This window comes from Asterias rubens, chromosome 7, assembly GCF_902459465.1.
Source record: "Asterias rubens chromosome 7, eAstRub1.3, whole genome shotgun sequence".
Classification (NCBI taxonomy): Eukaryota; Metazoa; Echinodermata; class Asteroidea; order Forcipulatida; family Asteriidae; genus Asterias; species Asterias rubens.
In genome coordinates, this window is record NC_047068.1 from 3,374,205 (window position 1) to 3,385,980 (window position 11,776).

The window sequence follows — 11,776 nt, forward strand, 5'->3', positions numbered from 1 at the left end:
CTTTGTTCTTAAAGATAGGCCTACCTAAAATATATTTTAAAATTTCAATAGGCCTATTGATTCCAGTTTATGTAAACTAAATAATTTATTCTACTGGAAAAATGTATTGCAGATCTAGCTTTACAAGTCTTATCAGCATACATTGTACCTATTGACCCCTTGCACGCACGTCACACGCGGCGATTGGTGCCACGCTCACCATGTTGGTGGGCAAGTTAGGTTTACGTGTACTAACGCCGCGTCGCTTAAAATGCACACTTCACTGCATAACGCACAGCATACTCTATGCATAGAGTTATAAATGAAAACGCACAGTGAAATTGCCCACCAGTATGGCGCATTCAAGATTTTTCTGATGATGACGTCAGGTGAAATGGGTCAATATACAAAAACGTCAAATTAAAAAGCAGAAATCTACACAGTTTTGCTCTGTTGAAATCTCATTACTAGGACAAGTCTTTATCAAGTTGGTATGGCAGTGGCAACCTTGTTCCCAGGGGCTAAGATCTCACTGCGTAATGTTTTAATCATAACTCCTGCAACGATCATCGCGTGACACGCGTGTATGGCAAAATTGCATCGCACATCGACCGATAAAACGTGTTTTCATTGGTCAATGTTCATGACGTCAACTGTTCTGTTTGGCAAACTATTTTGCCATACAAGCGTAAAAAATGGCGTACGCTCATCCATAAAAATGGTCTCGCAAAGAAATCGCTTGAACAACGACGCACTCAGCGTTCTCTGGGTTCTATTTCTATGGTCCAAACCAAACAGTGCCCTCTACTCTATCCAATTGATATGGAATTTAAGTAAATAAACTTTTAAAATAAAAACAAAACAACAACTGACATTCACAGGAGCACCAATATGTCAGTATTGTATAGCGAGTTTTCAATACTTCAGAGTAAGATATTCTTTTGCATGACTTTACCTATAGTCACTCGGCGTCAAGTGGCTCAATTCTGTTTCACATAAATATTGGTTACAGGCAAGATATTGACCTTATTTTACATTAGGTCTGGGCGACTAGTGCGACTAGCATTGATTGCTTAGTCGAGTTGCGACTACCGTTTTTCAACAACTCGATTGATCAAGCCGCCATGAATACTAAAAAAATAGTCGTGACTATGACATAAATAGTCGCAACTACCTGGTTGGTGAACCAATTGTGTTGCTCACAACTATTCACGACAACATAATTTACTTACAAAACCAATCAGACATCAGTGACACTGAAAATATCTTTCAGCATGAGTTTCACTATTACGCCTGCCCCAAACATTATGCTGCATTGCATCTTTGGAATAAAATAATAGTCGCAACTAGTGCCCAAGTTGTTACTATTTGAGGCTCGACTAGTCAAGTAGATAATTTCACTAGTCACCCAGGCCTACTTGATATCTATCAAGAGGTCGTTAAAGGAACACGTTGCCTTGATTGAATCAGTCGAGTTTGTCTTTGAAAAGCGTTTGAAGCCCTTTGTTGTGCATTGAAAATGGTTAGATGGATAATTTAAAAGTAGAATATAATGATCCACACAAACATGCCTCGAAATTGCATGTTTTCCTCTTACGTCGTGAAGAAACGTGGTCGGCCATTTTGTGAATAAAATGGCCGACAGTGTTTAGTTCGCAACAAAAAAAGAATATCGTGCAATTTTGAGAGATACTTGTTTGGATCATTATATTTTACTTTTAAATTATCTATCTAACCATTTGCATTTCATAACAAACGGTTTCAAACGCTTTTCAAAGACCAACTCGTTCGATCCAAGGCAACGTGTTCCTTTAAGAGCAACTGCTATCTGTGAGTTAAACATCAAACGATCTTTGACAATAATATATACACTTGACTATTAACTTTCAAGAGGTAGCTCATCGATTGGATAGAATTGATGGGAAATGGCATCCTCTGTTACCTTGACAACGTACGCTCCGGACTTATCCTCCCCAAGTGGGAAACCCCACGCTGAAGCGACAACATGCTCCATTTCTTTGTAGAAACCCCCAGCTCGACGATGGTAATGACCACTGAAGATTATGCGCACTCCTGCAGAAAAAAAGAGTTTTAACATTTTGTTGCTTGATGTTAATTAGCTTTTGAGTAATTTTAATGAACTAGAATAGCTCTTAGTAAAAGCAGTTTTCAAAGTGATTGGTGTAGTATGGGAAACTAAAATTTTACTTATTTTTAAAAGTTGCGTTTTTGACCAAGCAAGTGGTAAACCACAGAGGAAAGTAACTGGGTTCTAGTCAAATTTTCGTTGTTTAACCCCAAATTTATTCAAATTTACCTTGTCAGTTTTAAGGAACATTACAGAATTGGTTTTTGCTAACAAAAAAGTTGCTGGCAGTAAAGCACTTTATGTAAATCCATCATATACATAAACTGACACCCTTGTAGAAGTTTGAGATCGATCGGCCATCTGGGTCACGAAAGTATAGTGAAAAAAACGATTACAAATTTGCATTGCATCGATGCCAAAATGAAAATGAATAAAACGCTCACTGAGCGATTAACTCCAAACGCGAAGTTAGATTATTTATTCCTCATCAAATATGACATTTTAGACAGAATATTTCAAGGAATGTTTTCAACTATCATCATCATTAGACCGTGTAAGTTTTAAGTAAATCTGTGATCTTCACGATTTTTGTTTCTTACCAATTCTGTAACGTTCCTTTAAGTCACAATTTTGCTTTGTGTTCACCAGAATCGTCAACAACAAACGTGACACTATCAATTCCCTTACCAGCTTCATGTAGCTTTTTCAACATTGGCGTTCTCTTGCTAAGGTCAGTATTAAAATAATCGTTGTCTTCCTCCGGCGTTTTCAAGAACCATGGGATGTGCTGAAACACAACGATGTGTTTACAACCAGAGGATTGTGCGTCTGCAAACAGATAATAGAAAAAGAAAATAAAGACATTTCCTTTCAAAGTTTTCAAACATTTTGTCATCAAGATACAACAGTTTGTAAAAACAGTTCCAGACAAAATGTTATCAGGACAAGTTAAAAGGCCAAGTCAGACTACAGCGATAACGAAAACGATAACGACGCAATCTATTGGTTGAATTGCTCCACGCAGAACACGCCTAAGCTCATTCAACCAATCGAGGGCCTGCAATTTTATCGTTTTGCGCTTTCGTTCTCATTATCATCATTGCGGCCTGTGTGACCGGGCCTTAAACCCCCCAAAAGGAATAAGTATGGAATAACAGGGATTATACATACAGGGTGTTTAGTTTTACTGATCAAATAATTAATTGTTGATATCACCATCTATATGAAGAGCGGTCAAGCCAACTGGATTAAATCTCTAGACTCAATCTCATGGCTCTGCTTACCGCCGATTTCTGAAGAAACGTACATGTAGTTTTTGAGAAAGAGGTAATTTCTCATTCAAATAATAAAAGACTTCAGCTGAAGCCTTTTTTATCATGCATTTGAAAGCATACAAATTAATAAAACCAAACAAGGGTGTTTTTTCTTTCATTATTCTCTTGCAAATTCAATGACCAAAATTATCAATCACAGGTTTGTAGGTTTGTTACTTTAATCTTTGACAATTACCAAATGTGTCCAATGCCTTTGACGGGACTTACAGAAGCAACTAAAGACTTCTAAAAATTGTCTTAAAATCTACCTTCAAGCTGTTGATCCAGCCAGAGGTCTTGCTCCCTCTTCACTTCCTCGCATTTGCTGGAGTCGGCAAACAGCTGCGAGTTGAGGACGATAAACCTCACCCCGCCAACCCAGAATGCGAAGTAATCATCCCCAAATGTATTTCTGTAGGATTGAATGTCTTCAGGTGTTGGAACGTCACCGATATCGTGATTTCCCGGTAAGCAAACGAGCGGTATGCATGGATTTAGACGATTCGATTCCTCTATGAAAGACGTCACCTGACCATCGCTTCCTGCAGTACCTGACAAAGTATGAAAATACAAAGACATATATTGACTGTTCATTAAAGGCAGTGGACACTGTTTGTAATTACTCAAAATAATTATAAGCATGATAACGAGTAATGGGGAGAGGTTGATAGTATAAAACATTGTGAGAAACGGTTCCCTCTGAAGTAAGGAAGTAACTTTCCATGAATTTGGTTTGTATAAAACCTTGTGCGAAATGGCTCCCTCTGAAGTAATGTAGTTTTCGAGAAAGAAGTAATTTTGAGGCGTCAAAATCAAGCATCTGAAAGCACACAACTTCGTGTGACAAGGGTGTGTTTTTCTTTCATTATTATTTCGCAACCTCGACGACCATTTGAGTTCAGATTTTCACAGGTACGTTATTTTTTGCATATGTTGAGATACACCAAGTGAGAAGACTGGTCTTTGAAAATAACAAATTGTGTCCAGTGTCTTTAAGTCTGTTGGCAACTTTTGAAGAGGCACTAAGGCATGGAGCATTAAATACGGCATTAAATGGTTACTCAATTCAGTACTCAAAATATCACCAAGAGTAAAAATGTTAAGTATCAATATTACTTGTTAGTTTTGATTGTTGAGCTGACAAATGTCGTCTTCCAAAATCACTTGAAAAAGAAAGATTAATAATTTATGAAGGAACTGCGACTGTTTTCAATCAATCAATCAGAGGGAATTTATATAGCGCTAAAATCAACCAAAGTTGTTCAAAGGCGCTCAAGACCGTTGGATGAAATTAATTTTGATTCACTTGTTGGAATAGAAAACATTTGAGGAGTGAATATGAATAGTGTTGAATCCGGGTCGTGATACCTGTGGCCATGAGCAAGACACTTTACTATAATTGCTTCTCTTAACCCATGAGTATAAATGGGTACCTGCGAGGGTAGAGGTTGATATTGTGAATGAAAAAGCCTTTGGAGTGCCACGACAGCTCGATCTGTATACTCCCTAGTGGGAGCTGAGAAAGATTAAAGGAATCTTATTGGCCCAACGACCAGCCTGGGGTTTCACAAAGAGTTAAGACTACTCCTATCTCGAGTTAGGGCGAGTTACCCGTCCTAGCTTACATGTAGGACTACCCATGCTTTTTTCATATTTCCTAAGACTAGTCCTATAGTTAGGACTAGTCTTAAAGGCAGTGGTCACTATTGGTAATTGTCAAAGACTAGCCTTCATAGTTGGTGTATCTCAACATATGCATAAAATAACAAACCTGTGAAAATTTGAGCTCAATCGGTCATCGAACTTGCGAGATAATAAGGAAAGAAAAAACACCCTTGTCACACGAAGATGTGTGCGTTTAGATGGTTGATTTCGAGACCTCAAGTTCTAAATCTGAGGTCTCAAAATCAAATTCGTGGAAAATACCTCCTTACCCGGAAACTATGGCACTTCAGAGGGTGCCGTTTCTCACAATGTTTTATACCATCAACCTCTCCCTATTACTTGTCACAAAGAAAGGTTTTATGCTAATAATTATTTTGAGTAATTACCAATAGTGTCCACTGCCTTTAACTCTTTATGAAATCAACCCCAGGGCACTAATGTAAATTGATACGGTTATTGTGATGCGCTATATAAGAATTTGTTATTATGATATTATTATTAGCATCCTTAATGCTGTTAGGGAGAGTGTTCCATTCTTCTGGTCCAAAACAGGAGAGTAAGTGATCTGCAAATAACACACCATGGGTTCTGAGCACAATAAATTGTTAGACCTCTGTGCAAATTGAGAAGTTTGATTGGTCGAGAACCAATCACGTGCCGTGCAACAAATACGCATGAATCATGGCTAATGATGCGCGCTACGCGTAATGCACAGCGCGCCGGGTAACATGAAAAGTGATGTACACCGGTGTACATCACCTTGATCGTTCCCACCGTTCGTCGATTTCAAGCGCTGTGCGAAACACGCGGGTTCGATCAACAGGTAAAGAATTGTTTCTTGTTTGAACTGTTCGTCTGCTTATTAAACCATGATTGAACTATGCATTGCTCCGTTTTAATAATGTTTGAAGATGACAACAGAACTTCCAGAAGAGGAATAACAATGTTACCAAGGTATAACAAAACAATTGTTGCACGCTGTGACTGGGGTCCATGGGTTTTGTACACCCTCAGTGGCAAATGGCACCCTCAGCTTCGCCTCGGGTGCCATTTCCCCCCTCGGGTATACAAACCGCCATGGATCTCGTCACAGCGTGCAACAATTGTATACTGATGAGAAGATGTGGATGATCTAAGCTGTCTGCTTTGTGGTTGCAGTTGCAGTAAGTCAGATATGTAGGATGGCGACGGTTTATAGAGAGATTTGTACACAAGAAGAACTTTGAATTTGATCTGCTGTTGTATAGGGAGCCAGTGAAAAGCATTGAGATCTTAAGTGATGGTGTCGTACTTCTTGCGCTTGACAATGACACGAACAGAGGTGCGTTGGACATTCTGGAGTTTAGTGATTAGGGATTTGTTGACACCAATCAAGATGTTATTTAGTATACAATGTTTTGTGCAATGTTTTGGTCCAAAAGGAAAGACGCAGAATTCTGTGAATCCCAAATCTCCTATCCCCCAACACATACCTGGGTTTGCGTCAATCAGATCACCGAGTACGACGAGGAATCGTGGGCTCGGTTGCATCTTATTAATCTTTTCAATCCCTTTCCTCATCAGCTTCACCTCTGGCTCGCAATCCTGTACTGTAGGGTCGTCCCATGCGGCTGACATACCAAACTGTATATCAGCTGAAGCGATGAACGTGAATGGCCCTCTCCATGTCCTTTCATGTTCTAAAAAAATAAAAATAAAAAAGAGGGAAAAACTTGGGTATTTTAATAAATACAAAATAATTTGGGAGGCTATTCTATCTACCATTGATTTCAATAATGTCGACTGATAAAATAAGTTGCCTTCAATGCAATGCATTACAAGTTTTGTGGTGTGATAGGACTACTTGCGGTTACTGTATTGAGAGGCACCGGGCCTATAAGTGAACAATGGCCAACATCACTACACAATGCACTACACAATGAGAAATGCAGCAGAAACAATGGTTTGGGATAGCTGGGTCATTTACCTTGAGAGTAAATATATGTGTGTTGTAGTGTTCAACACATCAATGATCTGTTAGCTACTCATATCAGACCAATTTCAAGATGCAGTATTTTGGCCAATATTAACGGCGCGCTCAAACTACAAGTCTGGAGTGTCGTGGCTGAGCGGGAACTCAAGCTCTGGTGTTTCTGTTCAGCAGAGTGTGGGTTCGAATCCCGGTCGTGACACTTGTGTCCTTTAGAACAAGACACTTAACCACAAGCTTCTCTCCAACCACAGGTAAATGTGTACAGAGTTGGTTCTTGTGATAGATTTAGCTTAGTGCACTACATATTTGGCAGCACAGGCTGTATACTCCCCAGGGAGCTGAGATGAGGAATGATTTACATGTACATGTATGGCCCAGTGATGAGGGTAATAAGGTTGAAGCTCAATGAGAAAGCGCTGTATAAGAAGCCACTCTTATTATTATGAAGTACAGTCACCTGTTACGTCTTAATAAGGAACCCTTGAAGCTGTAGTGGATACAAATTAGTGTGAATTTTGAAAGGAAATGAACAGTAAACAACACCTTGACATAATATGCCTAACTTTGGTTTCAGTCCCAGCCTGTGCACCACTAATTTGACGCTCGGCAAATTCACACACCTAAACAAAAACCCAGGTGTGTTTTTTCCCATACGCCTGCGATTTTCAAATCAGCAGGACTGTCGTGATGCAGAGAAATTTGCCGATGAAAGTGGTCTCATGCTGTGAAATAATTATATGGTCAACTGTGGTAGACTGAAATTAGCATATTGACTATATAGGCCTAGATATTCAATTCAATTCAAAATTCAATTAAAAAAACTTTAATCATCCTTTGCAGGCAATTACAATAGCAGAAAGATAGTTCTATGACATAAACCACCATCTTTATGGGCAATTCGGAACACACAGCCACTCGCACATTTCACACAACTCGATGCCTGATTGGTTAGTAAACAGCGTGAGCGTTAATAAACTGGACACTTGGCGCCCCCCCCCCCCCAAACAAAAATGCAATTTGCCTGTAAAGACGGCGTCTATTGCAATTCATCATACTGTATTAATAAAGAAATATTGCTCTGGAGGATTGTTGCAGGTTAATTAATAATGCATGAAGCTTCAATTTAATTTTTGTTATTTTTTGTATTAAAGCCATTGTACACTTTCGGACAGGAAAAAAATGGATGTGTGTTTGCATTCGCAACAACCAGACATTCCAGATATTGACAATTTGGCAATCAATGTATTGAAAGCTAAATATTAACCAAAGACATATGCACCAACAAAAATGAATATAAAAAAACGTGTTAAGTTGCCCTGCTGGCCAGATGGATTTTCTAGTAAATGATTCAAGAAATGAATCAACAAGATATCTAACATCCAATCAGCCTCGGGGGGGGGGGAGACTGAGAAAAAAACGGGAGTCTACCTGGTCAAATATTCAGATAAGAAATTAAGAGAAAAGGCAGGGAATGGCCGTTTTAGTTTCGTTTGGTGTCGAGGGAGAACAGATACTTGATTTTGTTCTCCCCCAACCACCTCCCCAACCCCCTCCCCTCCCCCCAGAAATGTTCAGACACCACACAACTTTTCATATGTGGATGAGGTAGTGAATGTGAACAAGTCTGAAAAATGGCTTTCAGGCCAATGTTCCCCCATATTCTCAAATCTACCAATCCCTGTTGGCACTGTCTTCCCAAGCTACACACCACTTATTTGACATTGGAACCCAAGAGAGCAGTCTATCCATTGACCCCCCTCCCATTTGAACCCTTTTCTCATTGACCCCTCCTCTATTGAACCCCTCTTTCCATTAAGCCCCCCCCCCCATTGGAACCCTCTTGTTGCCCATTCCACAATTGAACTCTATGAGCCATACCCCTATCAGTGCCCCAAATTGAACCCCTCTGCCCCCATTGACCCCTCCCCCAATTAAACCCCTCTCCGTGCTAAAAAGAGCAGGGGTGAGAGATGGTGAGAGCATGGAGGTACCTCCATGATGGGAGCAGGTAAAATAATCAATTAAAGTGATATAAACAAACTATCCACAATACAAAATATAGCCCAAAACAAATGAATTAACAAAAAAATAAAAGTGAAACTGTTGTGGGTTATGTGACCAGATAAAGTTAATCTGCATCACTGGTCCCTGTTTATAACTGCATAGCTGCATGGACATGATGGTAAGACAAAAATTCAGTGGTTTTGGAGTTAATTAACGGCGGATAAATTGGTGGCGACGTCCGGAAGATTATCCCCTGACAGACCCAATCAATGGTGGCCCGTTGATGGTAATAAATATACCATTCGTTATCGTACGTTCGGCAATTAGGAAGTCAACCTGTTACACTCGTATCGTACGTAAATCGGTAGCACTGCACTGTGGCCACTGCACTGTACTCGGTCATGGTCACTATAAAATACGTGGTGGTCACAGTAAAAACTCAAGGTAAACATGTCAGTGAAGGAATTAAATCATACCTTTATCGAACCCATCAAACTGACGATTTCTAGCACGAATTTGGAAGAGTCTTTTGCCAGTTCCTTGGTTGTCCTGTAGTGCCATTTTCACGGTAATCGGCTGTAAACCACGACGAATGCAACCACCGCCACCACACTGCAACCACCAGCCGTAACTTGTTGAGCACTGATCCCGACCACCACACCACCTGCATTTATGTACGGGAGGTTAATCTTATTTCGAGACGTTGTTACTTGTTTGGTACCGTGCCAGATTACACGTACGCAGCGAAGCGCCACAACTGTAACAATAACAACGGCTTGCATTGGATACTAGGTGAACCTTCGGGCAGGGTGGGGACGGAAGAGGGCGGGGAATAAGAAGACATGAGGAGGAGGGGCCCTCTGGCGGGATTGGTAATGCGTTTATAAAATTAATAACATATCCTGGTGTTTTCGATTGATTAACACGGGGAAACATTTAATAAAAAGAGAATAATTAGTATTTGTTACTATATATTATGTACTTTATCTATAACACGAAAACAAGGGGGTGGGGCGGCTGCCGTGGGTGGCTTCGAGGTGCTGGGTCGATGTAATAAACCACCTCCTACTTTCATTTGACATGTTTCTAACCTTTACTTGAATGGAGAACTCAATGAAAAGGTAATGTATACAGGTTATAATTAATTATACAAAAAATAATAAAAAATATAATATATACTTCATTTGGCAATGAGGTTGTTGAAAGTACTGTTAGGCCTACTGTTTTTTTTTTTTTTTTTTTTTTTTTATATTCAAACCCACTCCTCTTGTGATGAATTTCGTAAAGTGAAATACGGACTGGCATCCTTATCAAGGGCATCACCGGGAGAGGATCTTATAATCAAAACTTAACACTTAAGTCATATAGCTGATCCTTTTAACCTGTTCTCAGAAACTGATGAGTTATCTTGCCTATGTATCTATTATCTATTATGCCAACACGTGAATACTCACTAGGCCTATACTGTATACCATCTATATACAAACCTTAAATTTACTGACGTCTTTCCTTCGTGAAGAATCTGCTCGTTTCCACCTCTCCTCTTCTTTCTTTCTTTCTTCTTCTCCGTCTTGTTTTGTGTTACTGTTTTGGTCTCCTCTGTCTTGTTTTGTTTTGTGTATTGCATTTTCCAAGCGCTCACAAAATTATATTAGTTCAGGGAAGTTTCTGGCAATGAGCCATAATAATCGTAATTGATATAAGACTTCCTTTTTTTTGCCAAATGGGCAAGGGTTAGCAGATCCATGTTGTTTCTTTTCTTATTTATTTCGTATTTAATGGACTTTATGTTACTAATTTTTCAAAAGAATTATATAATTATTCAGGATTGATGTAATGCTAATTTTGAGGATATGCAAATATTAATTTAGCTGGTATTCATTATCTGTTTAGTACAGATCAAACATTCACTGCAAATAAATATTGGTTGCACTAAAATACTTGTCATATTTTAAGCCCACAGTTCAAAGCACTGAGCAGTATAGAGAAAATGCAGAATATTTTTTCCTCCATTTTTTTTGCAATTGTTAGTATAATTTCATTTACTATTTAATGTTTTTCTCTCCGCTTTATTTCTTCAAGAATTAACGTTATGTTGAAGTTTTAAGTTGAGTTTTGTAATCATCCTTCAAAAAACGTTACGCTTATTGACAAATCATGACAATTAGGAATAAAACATGACAACAACTGTTAATTTGATGAAGCATCAACCCTGAAGAAAATTCCAGTAACAAACATTAATAAGCATCAATGGATTCGACCACTGTGCAAACAATCAAGAAATGCCACTAAAACCAATTCGAGTTCATCTTGAAAGCTATAATAAGCAAGGACAACATCAACAAGGTCGGCAAACTTCAGTGGGGAAGGGGCTTGACAAAGGGGTGGGACTCTGCAAGAGAACGGGTTAGATCTTCTCTTACACTTTGCAGTCTTCATCTTGTTTTGATCTTGATCTTGAAAGCCAACTTGCACTATCCGACCTCCACTATATTGCGCTTTATAAAAAACGCTGGTCTTTGTTTCTTTTTTTTATTTTTTTCCCATAGCGGACACTATTGGTAATTACTCAAAATGCTTGTTAGCATAAAAACCATTACTTGGTAACAAGCAAGGGAGAGCTGTTGATACTATAAAACATTGTGAGAAACGGCTCCCTCTGAAAAATGTAGTTTTCGAGAAAGAAGTAAAATTCCACTAATATTATTATTTGAATTTGATTGCGAGACCTCACCTCAGAATTAGATTTTGAGG

The 11,776-nt window shown here is 39.0% G+C and overlaps 1 protein-coding gene across 1 annotated transcript; it reads right to left on the minus strand.

Moving 5' to 3' along the window:
* Window positions 1-1,732: 1,732 nt before the first annotated feature.
* LOC117292849 (serine/threonine-protein phosphatase CPPED1-like) lies at window positions 1,733-9,642 on the minus strand. Its single transcript, XM_033775018.1, has 5 exons — window positions 9,499-9,642; window positions 6,519-6,725; window positions 3,651-3,932; window positions 2,756-2,896; window positions 1,733-2,052 (listed from the first exon to the last, which is right to left on the minus strand). Exons 1-5 carry the CDS (start codon window positions 9,581-9,583, stop codon window positions 1,859-1,861), a joined length of 909 nt encoding a protein of 302 aa, XP_033630909.1. The 5' UTR covers window positions 9,584-9,642; the 3' UTR covers window positions 1,733-1,858.
* Between the last annotated feature and the right edge of the window lie 2,134 nt (window positions 9,643-11,776).